This window comes from Myxocyprinus asiaticus, chromosome 31 (assembly GCF_019703515.2).
Source record: "Myxocyprinus asiaticus isolate MX2 ecotype Aquarium Trade chromosome 31, UBuf_Myxa_2, whole genome shotgun sequence".
In the NCBI taxonomy this organism is placed as follows: Eukaryota; Metazoa; Chordata; class Actinopteri; order Cypriniformes; family Catostomidae; genus Myxocyprinus; species Myxocyprinus asiaticus.
This window is the reverse complement of record NC_059374.1, coordinates 11,907,766-11,930,089: the sequence shown is the minus strand read 5'-3', so window position 1 is coordinate 11,930,089 and position 22,324 is coordinate 11,907,766. Positions and strand designations below refer to the sequence as shown.

At 44.0% G+C, this 22,324-nt stretch overlaps 1 protein-coding gene across 1 annotated transcript; it reads right to left on the bottom strand.

Moving 5' to 3' along the window:
• Positions 1-14,771: 14,771 nt before the first annotated feature.
• Positions 14,772-15,716, bottom strand: LOC127422105 (olfactory receptor 52K1-like). The gene has a single exon (XM_051665468.1). It carries the CDS (start codon positions 15,714-15,716, stop codon positions 14,772-14,774), a length of 945 nt encoding a protein of 314 aa, XP_051521428.1.
• Positions 15,717-22,324: the final 6,608 nt, after the last annotated feature.

Below are 22,324 nucleotides of genomic sequence, written 5' to 3'. Positions count from 1 at the left end.
TGCCTGACTGAATCGACTCCAAATCAGCTGGACCACCTGAAGGTGGAGTCTCCACTCTCCCTTGAGGGTAACCTGTTGTTACGGCGCGTCTGCCGAAGTGTTGAGGTTGCCCGGGATGTGAGTGGCTTGCAGCAACTTGGTGCTGCTAACTCCGTTGGAGGAGACGGCGGGCGAGTTATGACATACAGCGGGAGCGCAGACCGCCTTGGCGGTTGACATATGCTACCGCTGCCGTGCTGTCTGTCCGAACTGGCACGTGCTCGCCCTGGATCAACGGCCGGAACCTCCGCAGGGCGAGCAGAATTGCCAGTAACTCGAGGCAGTTGATGTGCCAATGCAGCTGCGGACCCGTCTAGAGGCCAGCGGCTGCGTGCCCGTTGCCAACAGCGCCCCAGCCCATTTTGGAGGCGTCTGTCGTGACCACGACGCGCCTGGAGACCAGTTCTAGCGGAACACCTGCTCGTGGAAACGAGAGGTCGGTCCAAGGGCTGAAAAGACGGTGACAGACCGACGTAATGGCCACGCGGTGTGTCCCGTGGCGCCATGCCCGTCTCGGGACTCGAGTCTGGAGCCAGTGTTGAAGCGGCCTCATATGCATCAACCCGAGCGGGGTGGCCACCGCCGAGGACGCCATATGCCCCAGGAGCCTCTGAAAATGTTTCAGTGGAACGCCTTCAAACAGGCCAGCACCGACTGGGCGCGCTCGTTCGTAAGGTGCGCCGTCAAGGAGACTGAGTCCAACTCCAAACCGAGAAAAGAGATGCTCTGAACCGGGAGGAGCTTGATCTTTTCCCAGCTGACCCGAAGCCCTAGTCGGCTGAGGTGTGAGAGCACCAGGTCCCTGTGTGCGCATAACCCGTCTCGAGAGTGAGCTAGGATTAACCAGTCGTCGAGATAGTTGAGAATGCGAATGCCCACCTCCCTTAACGGGGCAAGGGCAGCCTCTGCGATCTTCGAAAAGATGCGAGGAGACAGGGACAGGCCGAAAGGGAGGACTTGTACCGATACGCCTGACCCTCAAACGCAAACCGCAGGAAGGGTCTGTGTCGAGGAAGGATCGAGACGTGAAAGTACGCATCCTTCGGGTCTACCGCCGCGAACCAATCTTGATGCCGGACGCTCGCTAGAATGCGTCTTTGCGTCAGCATCTTGAACGGGAGTCTGTGTAAGGCCCGGTTCAGTACTCGCAGGTCCAAGATTGGCCGCAACCCACCGCCTTTTTTCGGTACAATGAAGTAGGGGCTGTAAAACCCCTTCATCTCGGCTGGAAGGACAGGTTCTATCGCGTCCTTCCGTAGGAGGGTAGCGATCTCCGCGCAAGGTAGCAGCGTTTCCATCTTTCACCAAGGTGAAGTGGACACCGCTGGACCTGGGCGGATGCCCAGCGAAGTGAATCGTGCAGCCGAGTCGGACGGTCTGGACCAGCCCTCGCGACGGACTGGAAAGCGCAAGCCATGCATCCGAGTTCCGCGCAAGGGGGACCAAAGAGACAACGTCATCGGATGTACCGGCGGGTGGGGCCTCGCGGCGGGGCGGAGCTTGAGGTGCCACACCACATCGTGGCCGTGCTGAGTCCGAGGACATCAAAGCACTTACCTGGCTCCTTGTGACCACCCCCGGAACAGGCTGGGACGGGGGAGGAAGAGGCCTGTCCTCATGACCCGTGGAGACTGTCACATCGGGGGCGGATTTTTGCCACAGCTGGGCGCTCAGGGTGGGAGACCGCCGCTGGAGCGCCAACCTGCCAAATGGAGTGGTGGACGGTGGTCGTGATGCCAGCCGTACACACCGAATATGTGACCCAGGGAACAAGGAAACCACTCTTGCGGAGCTCTTGATTACTGCAGCCACTTGGGCATGCAGCGCAATTAAATGCAAATAGTAACAAAAAGAAGATCTGCTTACCAGCTCCAGAGCAGCGGGTTTCGTTGTCCCTGGGTCGCCCGTCTCTGGGGCGCTTCGAAGACCTCCGTGGGTTCTTCGGTGCCGGCTGTGAGACGGGTGGCGTCGGCTTCCTGCGGTGGGCTCCACGCCGGGGCCGGGCCGGAGGGGCGGGCTGCGGCGGAGCCGGTGCAGTCACCGCAGGGGGACGCCCTCGGCGATGAGTAGATGGGGGGGATCTTGAGCCACGCCGGGGCAGGACAAGCCGGCTAGCATCCATCTACTGCTCTACCATCGAGAACTGCTGGGCAAAGTCCTCGACAGTGTCGCCGAATAGGCCCGCCTGGAAAATGGGGGCAGCAAGGAATCGTGTCCTGTCGGCCTCACCCATCTCGACCAGGTTGAGCCAAAGGTGGCGCTCCTGGACCACTAGTGTGGCCATCGTCCGCCCGGGAGACCACGCCGTGACCTCCGTCGCTCGGAGAGCGAGGTCGGTCGCCGAGCGCAGTTCCTGCATCAATCCCGGGGCGGAACTACCCTCGTGCAGTTCCTTAGCGCCTTGGCGGACTTGCAGGAGAGCCATGGCATGCAGGGCGGAGGCGGCTTGTCCAGCAGCGCCGTAGGCTTTGACCGTCAGAGACGTAAACCTACAGGCCTTGGACGGGGGCTTTGGGCACCCACGCCAGGTGGCGGCGCTCTGCGGGCATAGGTGCACTGCGAGCGCCTTTATCCACTGGGGGATTGCCGAATAACCCTTGGCCGCCCCACCATCGAGAGTAGTGAGAGCGGGGAAGCTGAAAAGATCGGGACCGGGCAGTAAAAGGTGCCTCCCGTGACCTTGTCAGCTCTTCATGCACTTCCGGGAAGAAAGGAACGGGGCGGGGCGTGGCTTTGAGCGGCGCCGCGAGCCCAGGAACCAATCACAGAGCCGCGAGTGTTCAGGGAAGAGCGGTGAAATCCACTCTAACCGACGCTCGCGGCTGTCCGGGAAAGCATGTCGTCATCTCCGCGTCAGCCTGTGACTGGGCGATTGACCCCGAAGGGAGGAGCCCAGCCGAGGCTTCCGACTGGACGAGCCCGCTCTCCGATGCTGCACTCGAGAGCTCATCACTTTCGCGGGCTCCGAATAAGAGGTCGAACTCGCCGTGAGACGAGCCAGCGGACTCACCCGGAAGCCCGATTGGGGCAGACGAGCGTGCTGGGGAATGGGAGGTCCGCGGGGGGATACCCGGCGGAGGCGGTCCCATTGGGGTCCCCAAATTGCCCCCAGTGCTAGCCGCGCTGGCCTCAAACACGTGGGTAAAAGGACCGAGGCGGGAGCCTCTGGGGTGGCTCGCATCCTTACGAAGGCGAGCCGCGACCGCAACGTTGCCATGGACACATTCTCGCAATTAGAATGTGACCATCCACGAACGCTGTCTCCGCGTGAGCAGTGCCCAGACACGAAAGACAGTGATCGTGACCGTTAGAAGGCGAGAGATAACGAGCACAACCAGGAATAACACACAATCGGAAAAGCATCTTTAAAAAGACGCGTCTTTAAAAAGACGTTCCGTGTGTGCGCTCTTTTAGAGAAATATATACTCTTTTAGAGGGGAAAAATGCTCTTTCAGAAAATATACTCTCCAGTTTTTCTGCCGAAGCGCCCAGGGGCGTTCTCTGCAGTGCACCAGTGCAGAGGAGGGAGAAGCCACTGAAATGCGCCGTCAGATCCAGCAGGTGAATGAACAGTAGTATTCAGCTCAATGAGCATGACCGTTCGGCTCCGAAGAGAAAATCTGAATGAGTGGTTGCATACCAGCTCCTTTTATACCCGTATGTTCGGGGGAGTGGCATGCAAATACCACTCGCCAATTTTCATTGGCCTTTTATCAAAGACCAGAGGTGTCTCGGGCTCCCAAGAGTGACCCCTAGTGTCACTACATCGACACCAACTTCGAGTGAGTGACAGATAGGGAACAAGCCTACAACCAGCTGTCTAATGGGTCCACCCAAAATGGCTAAACACTAGATATCATTAGCAGTGTCATTTTCTAATGCTATTCCATATGAGAAAAAGGCACCTCACTGGCAAAAAATTACAGAAGCGGTGACATTGGAAATAGTGCCAATATACACCACTGAAAAACAAGGTTCATAAAAATGCTGCACATAGTTTACAGTGGTGATTCTGATAGATGGCTGTTAATTTTCTTTGATCTGTGATGTATATCCTTCAACCTAAATTCTTAGATCTTACCACACCCCCAAGAAACACGGGTTGTGTCTCCATCTTCTGATTGGCATCGCCAGCAGGTGGGTGTGTCTTTAAGACCAAGCCTATACAATCTAGAGGGGGTCCAATAGAATCGATGTAAAATCTTAAATTGCATAAGGCGCACCCTTGCATCTTTAGATGCAGACTTGAAATTTTTTAGAATCCTAGCCCACACTCCCTCCTCCAATACTGTAGGTTCTACTGGTTGTTTAGATCAGTGATTCTATCAGAAATAATAATTATTTCTTTAATTATTAATTAATATTTAAATTAATTAATTGAATCTAACTCATTAAAACCTCATACGGGGCTCCAGTAAATGTAGTGCGCTACGTTCAGGAGCGGGTTTGATTATTAGCAATAATTAATAATTATCAAAGATAATTATTAATTATTAAAATCAATAGAACATTGATGAGAATCAATGTTAGCTTTTATTGATCCTTCAATTTCAACAATCATCAAAGATAATTATCAAATTATTAACATCGATGAAACATTGATTAAAATTAACACTAGCTTATTGATCCTTCAAATTCAACAATCATCAAAGATAATTATCAATTATTAAAAATCAATAGAATATTAATAAGGATTAATATCGCTGGGGCACCACCCTGGTATCAGGGACTAATAACCAGATAGTATAACAGTCTCAATAATAGATTGTTCTCTTAGGAAAATCGACATCCGAAGAATATCGATTTTCGAAAAGAAACAATGAAGGCTTGAATCCGAGTACTGACATCCCCTGTCAGCATTTGACACAGGTGTATGCAAAACAAACCAAAACACTTCTCTTTGAAATATAACAAAGTTTATTTATGCAGTAATATCAATTAATAATCAATACAATGCAGTCAATAAACTTCCGACTTACAACCACAAACTGAACAGTGGTATGATTAGATATGGTAACCAAAATAATCCTATAACACATGAGAGGAAGGTTTGTGTGAGAGAGAATGGGTGTGTGTGTGTGTGTGTGTGTGTGTGTGTGTGTGTATGTAAGGAGGGACGCGCACAAAATGGCGGACGTGACTCTTGTGGAGAGTACCTCATGCGAGATTTCCGGCCAGAGAATATGGCCGCGAATGTGGGCAGAGAGAAGCCGGTCAATGGCATCTGCCCATTTACCGCGTGTCTCCGCTTGTACAATAAACTAGGGACAAAGCTGAGCTTTATCAGGAAGTTATCTACTAGCCAAAAATGTGTACGAGAATGTTTGTGAGGGGTCGCATGTGTGTGTGGTTAGTACGAGAGAGAGAGAGAATAAAGTGGTGGCACCAAAGCCGGTTTCACGATCATGGGAAAGAAAGCAGCTGTTAGTTTATCACTCAGAGACGCTCGTAAACGGCTCGTAAACCATCCCGTGGTCTTTGATTCTTTAATGGATAAACTCAGTGTGCCAGTCTCACCCGCGATGGTGGAAATACACAACAGTCCAATGTGGTTGGACTACAACACAGCAGATCTCATTCGTGATAACAGTACATTACAGTAATACCTTGAATATTATTAGCAGCAGTGAGCGGACTCGGCAGTCCGTAAACTGTACAAGCAATAACCTTGATACACAAGAATAACACACTATAATATTCTATCTCTGCCCAGATGTAAACCTCTTACTTGAATCGTATGAGGATGCAGACAAATGTATGTTCATCCGTCCTTTAACTCCGACTCGGTTCCTCGAGGCTCGGGTGATGACAGGAGGCCGTTTCCTCACTCTGTTGGCGGGTGGTACGGCTGCTGATTCTCGGCAGGCTGGCGGAGAAATCAGCGACGTCGACTTGATTGAAGAGGGAAGAGAAATCTTTTTTTCTCTTCACTTCTGCAGGCAAACGGATGAAGATGCGGATTGCTCGGTGATCTCCTTCGGATCCGTTAGAGTGTTCAGTGGAACACAGAGTAATCTCAACTCGTCCAGCGAGATGGAGATTGTATGGCCACAGTTTCAAGTCATACGTTACTTCCTTGTGCCACGAGGCTACACCTGAGAGCAGCGATGAGCTGTGTCTACACACGGCGAGCAAAGTTGCTGGAAGCAAATCCCGGAAGGACCTCAGAGTTGTTTCTACTCCCGATGATGTCATGGATGAGGGGTGTTCTGTTGTGTGCCTCATCCAATAGGAGTTGAGAGTTCGATCCTTTATGAGCAAGCCTTCATGGGATTTGTAGTCTGTTTTGGACTCCCTTTGTTTGATTTTGGTGTGGTTTTTATCAGTAAGATTTATGACTGTGGGCCTTAGTCAGGCTTTTATGACTGTTAGGCCTGCCTTTGTCTTCTAACTTAATACATGAGGCCCAACAATACCAAGTTTAAATCTTTCTCCCATAATCTCTTGATAGAAGTTAAAGCTCCGTCCCCCAGACTCTGAATTAGCAGGGATTAATACACTGATGATTCATGACCTTTTTCAAAAGCAGTAATCACCTCTCCCAGAGTATCTGCTGCTTTGGGGGGTGTGTGCTACTCCCAAAAACAATACAGAGCAAGTGGCGCAGCTGTAAATACCTATATAACTGGGATCTGAAAATCCCAAAAAGTTTAACCAAATTTTCAAAAGATCTCAACACCCCACTCTCATTTAGGTCACCGAGTGTAGTAACCTCCCTTACAATCCACTCTGACCAGCAGAAAGGGGTCCTATTAATACATAATTTAGGGTTAAGCCATATGCTTGAGGCAACATTTAAATAAATGTCTGAACTAAACACTCTGGACACTTTTGTCCATACCGAGTGCAAATGCGTGATAACGAGGTGTAACTTCTCTGATTAGTTTGATAGAAAGGCTTTGCAATGGCAAAATAGGGGAAAGAACTTCCTGTTCAATACAAAACCAGGGAGGGGCTCTCTCAGGTGGAAGCGACCAAATGCCAAATGTCTGAGACCGAACGCATAATAATAAAACAAAATCTTGGGTAGGCCTAGTCCACATTTGTCCATCAGCCTATGCAGCTACTGAAATGTAATCTGGGATGTTTACCATTCCAAATGAAGGACTTCGCTATGCTATCAAACTGCTTGAAATAAGAGAGGGGGACATCTACAGGGAGAGATTGTAACAGGTAGATACATTTTGGAATACAATTCATTTTAATAACATTAACCTTCCCAATCATCGATAAATGTAACATTGCTGCCCACCTGCCCACATTGCTCCAAAACCTTTTTATTAAAGGATCAATATTAACTCTAAATAAATCAGACAAATTTGCTGGGAATAAAATGCCCAAATACTTAATGCCATGTTTGGGCCACTGGAAGGCGAAAAAAAGCTTTTGCTCCCGCCACCACCCCTGGAAAATCATCTTCCCTTTTTATCGCAGCTGCTAATGGTTCCAGGGGAAGACAGAACAATAATGGGGAAAGAGGGCAACTCTGCTGGGTGCCCCTATCCAGAGTAAAATAATCTGAAATTAATCCATCTGTTTGTTCCACCGCTACTGGGTGTCTATAAAGTAGCTTAATCCATCCAATAAAAGTATTCCTGAACCTGTATAGTTCAAAAATCTTAAAAAGATAATCCCATTCTGCCATATCAAACGCCTTTTCAGCATCAAGTGAGATGGCCGTGACCGGGGTCTGTTCATTCACCACTGACCACGTAATATTGATAAGATGCCTAATGTTATCAGAAGAGCTGCGGCCCCGAATAAACCCCACCTGATCTGTATGTATAAGAGATGTCATAACTTTACTTAACAACATTTTTGACAATATTTTAACATCTAGCTGGATCAGGAAAATTGGACGATAACTCTTACACTCGCTTGGATCTTTGTCCTTTTTAAGAATCAGACTGATCCGGGCTTGTGTCATGGTTGGTGGAAGCTTTTCATTCTTTAATGATTCCATTTACACTTCTAACAAATGTGGGGCCAATTCTGTAGCATAAGATTTAAATATCTCAGCGACAAAGCCATCTGGCCCCAGAGCCTTGCCTGTAGGCAAGGCCTTAATTACCTCGCCAAGCTCCTCCAAGTTTATCTCAGAATCAAGAGAATTTTTTTGCTCGGTCGTCAGTTTAGGGAGTTCTAACGCATATCCGTATGTATGCATTAGTGGTGTCCATTTCATGAACAAAACGTTCTTTTGAATCGGTTCTTTTTAGTGAACAAATTGAACTAGTTCACCAAATCGGACTGAATCGTTTGAAACAGTTCGCATCTCGAGTCAACACTGATCCACAAGTTACTCTATCTTAACCTTACACTGAACCGAGTCTACAGGTGCTAAAGAGTATATTCTAAAGTGTATATTTTCAACTAAAAGAGCTCGCACAAACGATTGCCGTCTTTTTAAAGATGGCCTGTCGCCTTGCTACTAGATGTAGCCGTTATCTCTCCCCTCCGGATAGCCAAGAAATCTGTCTCGAGTGCTTGGGCCACCAGCACGCCGAGGCAGCTTTCGTGGAGGGGTCATGTTCTCATTGCGAGAACATGCCCATAAGAACGTTGCGGTTGTGGCTCACATCCTTCTTCGTGAAGCAAGGAGCCACCGCGGCTGCTTCCCAACCCAGTCTGTCCTGGGCTGAAGCTCAGGTGGCCGGGTCGGCGAGCACCGCAGGCGATCTGGATGAGGACATGGGAGCGGACCTCCCATCCCCCAGCACGCTCGTTCTACCCGGAAGAGGTGTCGAGCGATGCAGATGGTCCGCATTAGGGCGGATTTAATGTCTCGTTCGCGGCTCGTGACGAGGATGAGTTATCGGTCGCAGCATCAGAGGGTGGGCTTCTGCTGTCGGAAGCGGACGAATCTTCTGAGCTCCCGCTCAGGGGCAGTAGAGCTCAGGATGAGGCGGAAGCTGAAATGGCAGCCGTGCTTGCCCGGGCTGCTGCGAACATTGGGCTAAAGTGGAACCCTCCACCTTGCCCTGAGCATTCACGGCTGAATGATTAGTTTCTGGGATCGGAGCGTGACTCACAGCCGTGCCCCGCCCCAGTGCCTTTCTTCCCGGAAGTGCACGAGGAGCTAACAAAGTCGTGGAAGGCACCTTTTTTTGCCCGTACATGCTTCGCGGGTTCGTCCATCCTAACTGCCCTCGACGGCAGAGCGGCTAAGGGATACGTCAAGCTTCCCCAGGTAGAGCACGCCGTAGTGGTGAATTTATTTCCGCAGGGCACAGCCACCTGGAAGGACCAACCAAGGCTCCCTTCCAAGGCCTGTAATTTCTCTTCCTCGTTGATGACATAGGCTTACAAGGCTGTGGTCAGGCCGCCTCCGCCCTGCACGCCATAGCCATTCTGCAGGTCCATCAGGCCAAGGCGTTGAAAGATCTGCATGAGGGTAGAACCGACCCAGGGCTCTTGCAGGAACTGCGTACCTCGACCGACATCGCCCTTCGGGCGACGAAGTCACGGCACATGCCCTGGGCCGGACGATGTTCACTCTGGTGGTCCAAGAGTGGCACCTGTGGCTCAACCTTGCGGATATGCGTGACGTGAGAAGGTTCGCTTTCTCGGTGTGCCCATCTCCCAAGGGGGGCTTTTTGGCGACACTGTCGAGGACTTTGCCCATCAGTTCTCGACACGGGCGACCCAGGAAGAGGAGACTGACTCTGACCGGTCTGGACCAGGTGAACTAACCAGCCCCACCATCGCCCCTGGGCCAGCGTGTGGTATGAAATCGCCAGCTCTGGGCCTCGGCACCCACATGGTCAATGAAGGAGCAGTTTCCTCATTCCCTGGGTCAGCGCGCTTGCGACGGCCAAGCGCTGGAAGTCTTTCTGGTCAACCAGTCGGATGCGAGTACCTCGCATGCCCTTGTTCTCTGTCGAGAGATGGCCGGCAAACAGGTAAGTATGCTGGCCTCTGGGGCCGCTTGCCCGCCCCAGCCACCAGCCACTGTTGCGGGCTTGCGGAGCAGTACGTCCCCCCTAAGTTGACTTTCCGGTGCTCTGCCTTGCCGCGATAAATCCAGTCGTCACCTTGGTGCCACTGGCGCAGAACCTGGAGGCCTGGTTAGCGCTCTCCAGCCCCTCGCGGTGGCTCATCATGATGATTAGCCTCGGCTAACCGATCCAGTTTGCCAGATGCCTGCCCAGGTTCAGTGGCATCCTCTCCATTTAGGTGCAGGGCGAGGTGCCTCCATCCTCTGGGTGGAGGTTTCCACCCTTCTGGCGAAGGGAGCAATAGAACCCGTTGGTGTAGACGAGTCACACAAGGGCTTTTACAGCCCTTATTTTATTGTGCCCAAGAGAGGGGTAGGGTCGCGCCCAATTTTGGACCTGCGTGCCTGATTCCCTCTTGGGATCTCTCTTTGGTCCTACCTGCCCTACAGAGAGTCCCCTTTGAGCCCCTAGAGCAGGCCGAGCTCAGCACCTTGTTACTGAAGATGGTTCTCCTGGTGGCGCTCACTTCCATCAATAGGGTGGGGGACCTACAGGCGCACTCTTTCACCAGCGAATGCCTGGAGTTTGGGCCGGCACACTCTCACGTGATCTTGAGACCCCGGCTGGTTACGTGCCGAAAGTTCCCACCACTCCCTTTCAGGTGGTGAACCTGCAAGTGCTCCCTTCAGAGAAGGAAGACTCGCCTTGTCATTGCTATGTCCAGTTCACACCCTGCACATCTATCTGGACCGCACGCAGAGCTTCAGACGCTCAGAGCAGATCTTTGTCTGCTTTGGAGGGCAGCAGAAAGGGAAAGTTGTCTCCAAATAGAGGCTGGCCCATTGGATTGTGGATGACATTTCCTTGGCTTACAAGTCACAAGAACTGCCATGCCCCTTGGGAGTCCGGGCACACTCCACTAGAGGTGTTGCGTCCTCCTGGGCACTGGCAAGGGGGACCTCTCTAGCAGACATATGCAGAGACATATGCAAGTAGACCAGGCAGCCGGTTGGGTGTACCACTTGCATTTACGCTTTCCCCCTTTTTCAAGGTGATAATGTGCACTATTTTGTCCACAACAGTTCCCTGTAACTGGTGAACCCTGGACACCTCTTTAAGTCTTAAGCACTGTTCAGGTGAGTGACAGACAGGGAACATCTAGGTTACTAGTGTAACTTCTGTTCCCTGATGGAGGGAACGAGACATTGTGTCCTTCCTGCCGCAGTGCTGAACCGGCCAATGACATGGCCGGGACTCTCTATCAGCTCCTCAATATAAATCTGAATGAGTGGTCCATGCCATCTCCTTTTATACCCGTATATCCGGGGCGGAGAGTGGCATGTAAATTCCACCCGCCAATTCTTATTGGCCTTTTCTATTTTGAAGCAAAGGTGATTAGGGCTCTCAAGATCCAAACCCTAGTGTCATTACATCGACACAACGTCTCGTTCCCTCCATCAGGGAACAGATTTTACACTAGTAACCTCAACGTTCTCGAGTCAATAGTACACTGATCCAAGGACAGCAGTTCTCGAGTCAACAGTACACTGATTCGAGGACAGCAGCTCTCACATCAGCAGTACATTGAGTCAATCACAGCAGTTTGCAAGTCACCAGTACACTGAACTGAGAATCGCCTCTTTCGAACATAATACTGAGAACTGCTGATCAGTGAGCAGCTGATGATCATGCGTGAACTGAGGACTTGAATGAGGGCGAAATGTTTCAGTCGAGAGATGTAAACAAATTTTACTGTTGAGTACTCTGCATGCAGATTATATCTGAAGTTGTGATGAGCTGGATCATGGTTTCTGTAAAAAGGGTGAGTTAATTAAGACTAGTTTAATCACTTGATATGCTTTTAACATGTGTAGAACATCCATGTTTGTATATCAGTGTCAGTATTGGGTGCTCAAACCGAGCCCCTGGTCTGCGGCCTTGTCAGGGGTGTCAGCTTGAGCATGTTTGTGTCTTTTAATGTCTCCAGAGCCCGAAGATTTTGAATTATTTGACATATTGACTTCAACAGTTATGGAACAGGGTGTATCAAATCTCCCCTGTTTATGACACAAAAATTATCAAAAAAATAGCAAAGTGCACGGAGCTCAATTTTCTTTTCCATTGTCCAACCTGACTGAGCAACCTGAGCACAGGCTGCAACATCAGACTTGCCTGTATTGCCTGTGCATTCTGTATAGTGGTAGTTTAAAATGCTAGGTCAAAATCTTGCTTGTCTTGTTGTTCTGGCAGCCTTTGTTATGTATCATTACTTGTTTAAGGGACACACATGCAAAATCCTTAGAATAATAGGTGGGCATACATCTTACTGTATACTTGCATATGCCCTAGACCAGTGATTCCCAACTGGGGGTATGCATAGGGTTCCAGGGAACTTTGTTTAACCAATAAAACAAAAATGTATAACTTAAAAAATAAAAGGGATTAGGGCTGGGTAAAAACATAGATGTCATGATTAATCGAGATCTTCATTCGAACAATCTCAATATCGATTCTTAAAATCTCAGGATCGATCTTTTAATATGCAAAGTTCAGCACTGAGATCCTTTCACTCAGGGGCAGACTAGGACTAAAAAGTGGCACTGGACATTCTGGCCCAGAGCGGCCCACCAAACCTGGCCCGCAACACACCACAACATAACACAACAGCTCATTGATTTCATTTTCCAGCTCAACTTCAAATTTTTGAGTTCAAAAAAATACCTTTCTATTGACTCCTAGTCAGTGGCGGCCCGTGTATTTTAAGTCTAGGCCTTCAGTGCGATTCATGCCATTAAAGAAAACACTGTTTTACAATTAATTAGACACCCTATGCCTATGGACATCATACATTACATCACAGCCAAATAATAATACCAGTTGACATTTTTAAAACACGTCCATGCACAAAAGCCAAAACCGGCTACTTTTCAAAACTTAAACTGACACTGAATGCTCCAGCCAACCTAATTTACACTGATGTTGCTATAATAATGCAAAAAGCACTCACCAATTTTTTAAGTGAAAATCAGCCCTCCTTTCCTGTTTACATCTCAAGTTTTTAAATCCATAAGGATCTCTTTCTCAGTGGTGAGAGCAGCAGTGTTGACAGACGATTCTTCGCTTTCAAATTACATACATCACTTAAAGCGTGATTGTGTCACTCAGGGCCAGCTAGAAGGCCTCAACTGGGACATATCCTAAAGACCATACCCACCAAGAACAAATAAATCAATCTGATTGGCTGATGAATCTGACAATCTGACTATAGATGCTTATTCACTGCACTGTTGAGGGATTCTGTAGAAATTCTGAAAATTCTGACTCACGCGCTGCTTCGGCTAAATCGCTCGGCTTTGGGCATGCGATTTGTGAACCAGTCATCACGCTTCACTTGTAAGGATCAAGAAATCTTTTGCTGTTCGTTTGTAGATGAATTAGGAGTAGTGATGGGAAGTCCAATTCTTTTCTGCGAATCAGTTCTTTCGGACGATTTGTTTCAATGAACTGGTTCAAAAAACGATTCACCAGTTCATTTATGTCATCACGTAATGACGTCACTATATATAATACTAATATGCACAAACACATTCAGTAAAGCCATATGTAAGGGCATATTGCTGATTATAAAATTTTATTTAATTAAGTTATAATAATAAGGGTGTTTAATGTCATCAGTGTTTCATTCAGTGATCTTACAATACATCCTACATTAAAGTTTTGCACCTAAAGCACCCAATACTGACACTGATATACAAACGTGGATGTTCTACACATGTTTAAAGCATATCAAGTGATTAAACTAGTCTTAATCAACTTTTTACAGAAACCATGATCCAGCTCTTAAACCACCCATACATAATATGCGTCAAACTGTGGAAAGTGGAAAGAGACGATTTAGTGTTGTTGTTTATTTTAATCACGTTTTACAGTAAAGCACGCAATTTCTGATCTTCCTGCATATGTTGAGACAAATGTTAGTGGGACCTTTTAGTTTTAGTTTCAGTAACATTTAAAGATTTGCTATATGAATGACATCTCACAGATGTAACGGTTAAACTTTTATTATAGACTGTATTATATCCCGATGTTTCATCAAATTATGGCCCCATATGTATCCACACTGCTCTGGGCTAAGCCCCGAATACCCACTGACCCTAGAACCGCCCCTGACTGATGGTGCTGTGAGGGCACTTACAACAAAAAAGGTTGGGAAACACTTCCTTAGACTACGCTACTGGAAAGGACATAATGCAAATACCTCTAATAACCAGCCTCATATTGTTGAGAAGTCACATTTATTGGAACCAATAATTTGTAACCTAAATTAAAAATATTTTAATGCTTTTCAGATTATATTTACTTAATGCTCTACAAGATATGTTTGGTTGTTTGTTTGTTTTTTGAGCATTTGCTTTAGTAGCTGATGTCAAGATACAAACATGTAAAATTTAGGCCACCTGTAGTTTTCCACTACCTATGTTTGATGTTGTAGATATACTTGTAAAGAAATTAATTGTGTATTATGCATTTATTACAACATACAATGTATTAATGTATTAAGATTTTTAATATTGGTAGCTTTCTTCCCCTTATTACCATCAAAGACAATTATTATCAATGTTTCTGACAAAATAAATAAATAAATAAATTATATATATATATATATATATATATATATATATATATATATATATATATATATACAGTATAGCTCCTTAATTAAATATGTATCGAAGTCACAATTTATTATAATGTTGTAATATACATTCATTTGTGATGAACATTCATTTTATTTTAAAAGGGCAAGATTTTTCCATTCTTTATAAACTTAAGAAATGTCTGTCGTATTTCTTTTGTTCTCCATCCATAGATTATCGGGTTAAAACAACATGGAAAAAGTAAGTATATGATGCTCAGAAATATACGGGTGCTGAAAGAAACATTATTTCTTATTCTATATGACAAAAATGCAACCAAGGCAGAAATCAAACTAACTGTCATAACAATGATATGAGTAATGCAGGTATTGATAGCTTTCAAATTGCCTTTACCAGATTTGAAAACAGAGGCAAAAATCACAACATAGGAAATACTAATGAGAACAAAATCTGTAGTTGGTATAAGGAAAGCAGACAAAAGTCCTATGATGTTATTTATAGATATATCTCCACATGCTAACTGAACCAATGCCATGTGTTCACACAAACAATGATCAATCATATTTGTACAAAATGATAGTTTCCCAGCCAGAGAGACCATGATAATCATCAGAAGTCCATTTCTGATTACTGGCACAACAACAAATTTTAGAAAGTTGAGGATTTCCATGTATTTCTGATAATACAGGGGTTTGCATATTGCAAAGTAACGGTCCAGTGCCATCCAAAAAAGCAATGTAGATTGTAAAGCTCCAAAAAAATGAATACAAAACATCTGTATTAAACAACCAACTAAAGATATCCCACTCCAATTAAATAAAAAGCTGAAAAGCATGTGAGGGACAAAAAATAAAGGATACACCAAGTCTAGAATAGCCATAACACATATTAGTACATACATAGGTGAATGCAGAGACTTATGAGATATGATTAAATATATAAGAATAGAATTAGCTGTGATAGACAATACAAACAACAGAAAGAAAGGAATAAATAAAAAAGGCCTCCATTCTCCTAGGCTGTAGAAACCATTTAGTTTGAAGTCTGTGAATGAAATATTTTGTGCAGGGAGATCCTTCATGCTGAAAATCCCTCTGCATACACTATGTTCTGTCTAAACAGATAAAATTAATGAAACTGAGAGAAAAAATTATAGTTGATCAAGTTTCCTTTTTCACAGCACCAAGCTACACTATGGTAATATACATTTTTACACCATGGGGAACAAATATATCATACAAACAAATATACTGTATCATATATTGATTCTGTAGCATTCTATCACTGTTAATGACATTAATCAATGTTCAGTGATTACCCTCTTTTCAATGTCATACTGTTTCAGAAGATATTATAAACTTTAAGAAAACATTAAGGTATTAAACTCATCAAGATCAAACTAAAACATATATGACTGACTTGTCAGTACACAGTGTTGAATTTAACCAGAAGTTACCTTAATTCTTAATTCAGTAGTTTCTTTGATTGTTATATTTAATATGAACATGAGGACTGTATAGAAAACAACAAGCTACCTCTGACACTTCAAATCAGACAATAAACAGCTTACTGTATTACAATAAAAAAATTCAAGTATAACTGCAGGAGTGAACAGGATCTACCCACATCGCTCAATAATTTGTGCTCTCCCTATTACAATAATGTACAGTATAGAACCCTTGATATGTTACTTCCAGACAGGATATCTTGTCCTATTGTACATCTTAGGGTGAAATGTAAGCTGGACTCATGTCATGGTCTCTAAATACACATTGTTGTATTCCCATGAGTTACGCTACTCCCATAGAGGAATAGATCACATCTCCTTTTTGTAGTATAATACAAATTACACTGACTGTCAGACTGTTTTCTGGGGATCTTTATATGCACCAATTAAAAGTTATCACAAATGCAATGCATACTTAAAACTCAAAAGAGATTGATAATTAGATTGTGTGGTGTCACCATGCAACCTATCAAGTAATTTACTGCAATTTAATGTATATACACTAACAGACCACTTTATTAGGTAAACCTGTACACCTTCTTATTCATGCAATTATCTAATCAGCCAATCATGTGGCAGATACGGGTCAGGAGCTTCAGTTAATGGTGGCATGATTTTTGGTGCCAGATGGGCCGGTTTGAGTATTTCTGTAACTGCTGATTACTGCAGATCTTCATGCACAAAAGCATTTAGAGTTTACTCAGAATGGTGCCAAAAACAAAAAACATCCAGTGAGCAGCAGTTTTGTGGACGGAAACACCTTGTTGATGAGAGAGTTCAACGGAGAATGGCCAGACTTGTTCGAGCTAACAGAAAGGCTACGGTAACTTAAATAACCCCTCTGTACAATTGTAGTGAGCAGAATAGCATCTCAGAATGCACAACATGTCAAACCTTGAGGTGAATGGTCTACAACAGTAGAAGACCACGTCGGGTTCCACCTCTGTCAGCCAAGAACAGAAAGCTGAGGATGCAGTGGGAACAGGCTCACCAAAACATGACAGTTAAAGACTGGAAAAACATAGCCTGGTCTGATGAATCTCGATTTCTGCTAAGGTACACAGATGGTAGGCCCACTGCAGCCTCAGCTTTCTGTTCTTGGCTGACAGAATTGGAACGGTTTGATGAGTTGTGTATTCTGAGATGCTATTCTGCTAACTATAATTGTACAGAGTGGTTATCTGAGTTACCGTAGCTTTTCTGTCAGCTTGAATCAGTCTGGCCATTCTCCGTTGACCTCTCTCATCAACAAGGCATTTCCGTCCGCAGAACTACTGCTCATTGGATGTTTTTTGTACAATTCTGAGTAAACTCTAGAGACTATTGTGTGTGAAAATCCCAGGAGAATTTTCAGCAGTTACAGAAATACTCAAACCAGCCCATCTGGCACCAAAAATCAAACCATGGTCGAAATTGCAAAGATCACATTTGTTTCCCCATTCTGATGGTTGATGTGAAGATTAACCATTTTACAATAATCAATTTACAATAATTGATTGTGATAGATAAGATGCGTTCGCTATTGTGCTTGCCGGCTATGTGCGCTGCCATATTGTTTACATGCAGTGCAACATGGGACTCTGAGTTCATGACAGAAGTATAGAAGGTTCTAAAATCATAGTCCTTCCACTTTCCCAGAATGAGTGATGGACGGAATGGGAGAAGGCTCCAGTGGACCGACTAGTTTGTATGTTCTTTGTTTGACATCAGAAAACATGGCTGCATTGCTGCTTCAAAACAGTGCGCTCCGATGGTAATGGCTTTAAACTTTTATTTAGTGATTGTTTGAATGCTTGTAATATTTAAAAATAAATATATTGTGATGTTGAAAAGACTATTTGAGCAGCTGGTTCATTATGACAACCACTTCAGCCCCTCTTTGCTGGTAAACAGCAGCATGAATGCAGATCACACCAGTTTGATCATACACGTCTAAGCCCATTATAGCATGATCACACCAGTTTGATCATACATGTGAAAGGGTTAACTGAAGGTCTTGACACGCATTGGCATGATTTTATGTATTGCACTGCTGCCACACTATAGGCTGATAATCGCGTGAATAAGTAGGTGTACAAAAGCTGAGATGTGTAACTTCTTTGCTGTTAAAATACTTTCTCCTTTTCCAGCTTGATAGGCAGAGACAACTATAAGCCATTTGTAGGTTAATTTACTGTAAACACTGTTTCTGTCGTGCTTAAAAGTTCCTATTTGTTTTGAGCAACCTGTTCAGTCCAACACACCTGGCTCAACCAATGGCATTAATTTGGGGCTGGACTATTTGTTTGACTGATTTTAGCAGACAAAACAATCAACCTCCTGTTGTCGATTTTCCCAGGAGATCAGTCTATTAGATGTGTATCCAGTGTGTATGACACAGTGTCCTAACCAGATGCGACGTAATAAGATTCCAACGACAAGCAATTTGTCTAAACATGACATGGCTGCACCACACGATAGGGATCTCCTACACACAAATGACCAAAAAATCAGAAATCACAACAGTCAGGCAGAACTGTCAGTCTATTTATTGAATGTAAATCCTTTTCTCCTTGAAGTTTCATATGGACATATGCTTTCTATGGCAATCCCCAAAGGGATAAATATGTCATCACACACATTCACAGGGAAAAGTTACTCCACGAATTGCATCCTAATTCAATCTATAACAACTGTTAATGTTCACGCAATACTCCTGTTTTTGTTGTTTTTGTCATTTTTGGAGGGAATCTATATGACTGTCATCTCTCCCCCATTCTAAATCGGTTTATGAGTTCGCTCGTCGCACTGCAGCAGGCTGATCTCACTGTGAATTTAGCGATAGTAGTTAGAAAGTTCTAAATTCAGTCTGTGCTTTCACAATTTTGAAATACAGCCCCCATGCTGAAACGGGAGGTGTGTTTTTAACATATAGGCACATGTAAGCTCAAGTTTCTGGCTGATATGTCCACAGAGGTGTGCCAAAGTGAGTTGTAAAGCAAGTTGTTTCTAGTTGTAAATTATGTAATACAGTGAAGAGGAGTGCATGTTTTATTAACTTTCCTAAACCTAACAGTCAGTGGAGTAAAAATGTAATTTTAGATGGAAAATGGAACCTCAGAATTGCCCTCGTCATTGATTATGCGATTGCTATCACTTCCTGGTTTCAACATGGGACCAGAACCCGAGTCTCAGGGACTGTAGACGCAATGTAGTCAGTTGTGCCACAGGAAAAGGTCAACGCAGGTAAATGGGGTCGATGCGAGTGTACTGGAACATTCGGTAGCAACATGTCGACTTCCTGTGTGATCATGTTGCTCACAGCTAGTGAGGACATGGTGCAAGTATCTTTCAAAAGCTTCAAATAATAATTGTCATATATTCCCTTGCCTCCCTTCTGTTGAATGATTGATGTAATTTTCCAAAAAGCATTGACAGGACTAGTTAGCATTTCAGTGTTCATAAGTTGGCCAACGTGGAACAGCATACCATTTTTAGAATTCCTGTGCTGATTATGAAAGAAGATATGTAGTTTTTTAAATGTGGTTAAATGTGATAAACAGATCTGAGAGGACACTACTAAACCTACACCAGATAAGCCAAATACAAAATACAATTAAATACCAAATAGGCCAAAATAATTAATTAATGAACATGCAGGATATGTGTAGATATGTACAGATGTACACCATCTCCAAAAGATTTGTGGAGCTTTCTGCAGAATTCTGTGGTTACAGATTCCATGTCTGCCTTGTCATGAGTAGGCCTGTAAACTTTGTGGAACACACAGCAGAATAACAGTGAATAGATGAATAAAAAAGGATGAAAAGGTAACTCTCAATAGCTATAATTCAGTCCTCGTTAATAGACTTTGCTTATTTAGATAAACAAATCTCAAGAGTCTTCTAAATTTTTGTTGCTATAACAATTACCTTGGTGATAAACATGCCAAATAGCACTCAAGGGGGCAAAGTCGTAAGCTCAATGTGGACCAAGAGAAACAGTTGATATCAACAAGGGCCCAATTATCTTATTTCCGTATTAATTAGGCTATGTTTGATCATTTATAACAAGTAATAACACACCTGTTTACGCAAATCACTACATCCATTTAAAATGTATCACTGGACAGTTTGTTACTTCAAATGTTTTTGTCTTAGTTTCTGGTCTTAATTGTCCATGGTTTTCCTTCTGAAATAATTAAGAGCAACAATGTTTGTTATGTGGACATGTGCTACACACATGGCAAATCTCAAGGCACCAAAATACACAGTTAAAACAAAGTTGCATCTATCCTTGCATCATAACCAAGTATGTGAACATTACTTTACCAAGTATACCTAAAACAAAAAGTAGCACTGAATTGCACATGAAAATGCACAGTATAATTATATAAATTGTTTCCACTGATGCTGACCGATTACAACATCTTAGGAATTCAGATCATAATATGAATGCAAAAGCAATCAAGCATTAAATAAAACTTTCATTTCATTTTATGAACTTAGTTTAATATACATGTTTATTCAAATTTGTGCTGTAATGATAAAATATCAGTCTAAAAGATTTATTTCACTCATTTAATTTATTGGGTGGTATCACACAAAAGAAGCATCTGAAAGATAAGATGTAAACAGATAGCAGTGTGCCGTGTGTGCGTGTGTGTGTGAGAGAGAGAGAGAGAGAGAGAGAGAGAGAGAGAGAGAGATGCACCTTTTATACACATTAGGGATGCACCGATCTGATGCCTGGATCGGTATCAGCTCAGATACTGTCATTTTAAACCAGATCAGGTATCAGACAGACAGACAGAACAGACCCAGATCTGATACTGTGTGTTAGTCATGGTCTGTTAAGCTTTAAAAGTGACATAATAGTGTTACCATGCATCCTCTTTTACCCAAACATGTCCTCTTTTTCGACTTGAAAAATGTGTCTGATCAGTAGTGTACATGTGTGCTAGTCATGGTCTGTCAACCTTTAAAAATGACATAATAGTGTTACCATACATCCTCTTTTACCCAAACATGTCCTCTTTTTCGTTATGTTCAGTTATAAAAATGAAACACTAATAAATTGTCAGCAAATAAAAAAGCACATTTTAAAAGAAGCTAAACTTCTTCTAAGCTCCGGCTTCTAAGCGTTAAAATAAGGCCCATTTTGTTGGTCAAGAGTGTTATGAAATAATTAGATTTTTTTTCGTCAGTGTGGAGCGTCAACATGTGCCAAAAAATGTATTTATTATTATTTAAGTGACTCAAGGGCAAGCACATATGCCTAATTTATTTTCTCTCTGCATGACAGACATGTGCAGTAAGATAAATATGTACCTAAATCTCAACATGTTCACATACTTTGAGTTTTTAATGCTACAATATTTTAATAGGCCTAAATACTTTTGAATCCACAAATTATATTGCTTTTGTTTATTTATGAAATTTAGATTGTTCATGAAATGTATGAATTTTTATTTTAGAAATTAAGGCATTAACTTTCAATACCATAGCATTTTGGCTGTGTACTTGCAGAATGAAGAGGACACACCAATGCAGAACTATAAATGCAAACCACCACATAGGCCACCGTGTAGAGGCTACGGTGTAGATTCAACGGGAGTATAAACCGGCCTTGATGCGGTGCTTTCAGAGCTCTTCGAGTGGCTGACAGTACAGTACATGAGCACTTCATGAGTTCAGTTCATTTATAACATGCATTGAGATTGGCACTGGAGTTATTTGGGCAGAGGAGGATGAGAGCATTTCACCAGATTTTGAATGAGAAGCATATTTAAATTACTGTTAACTACACACAGCAAATAAAAGGTCTTGAATTTAAAGCCCAAGTGAAATATATTATTATTTTAAAATAAAATTCTAATATTCAAAATAATAATTATATATGATGGTATGTGCTCAGACCATCAGACTGCATTATTTCAATGTAATTTTTGTTTTAAATCATGATTTTGAGTAGAATTCCTGTATTACAATACCCATGACTACAATACAATTGATCCTGTTGGGAAAATTCACCAAAGAATTTCGGCAAACAAATCATGGCTAAAGAGCCCAGCAGCGACCGCACTATTCCATAAATCACTACCAATATTTCTCTATTTGTAAAAAAATAAAGAAATATAGCTGCAAGTAGCGATGATGGGCCCAAGCACCATGGGTCCATTTCCACCCGGTGGCTTTCAGAAA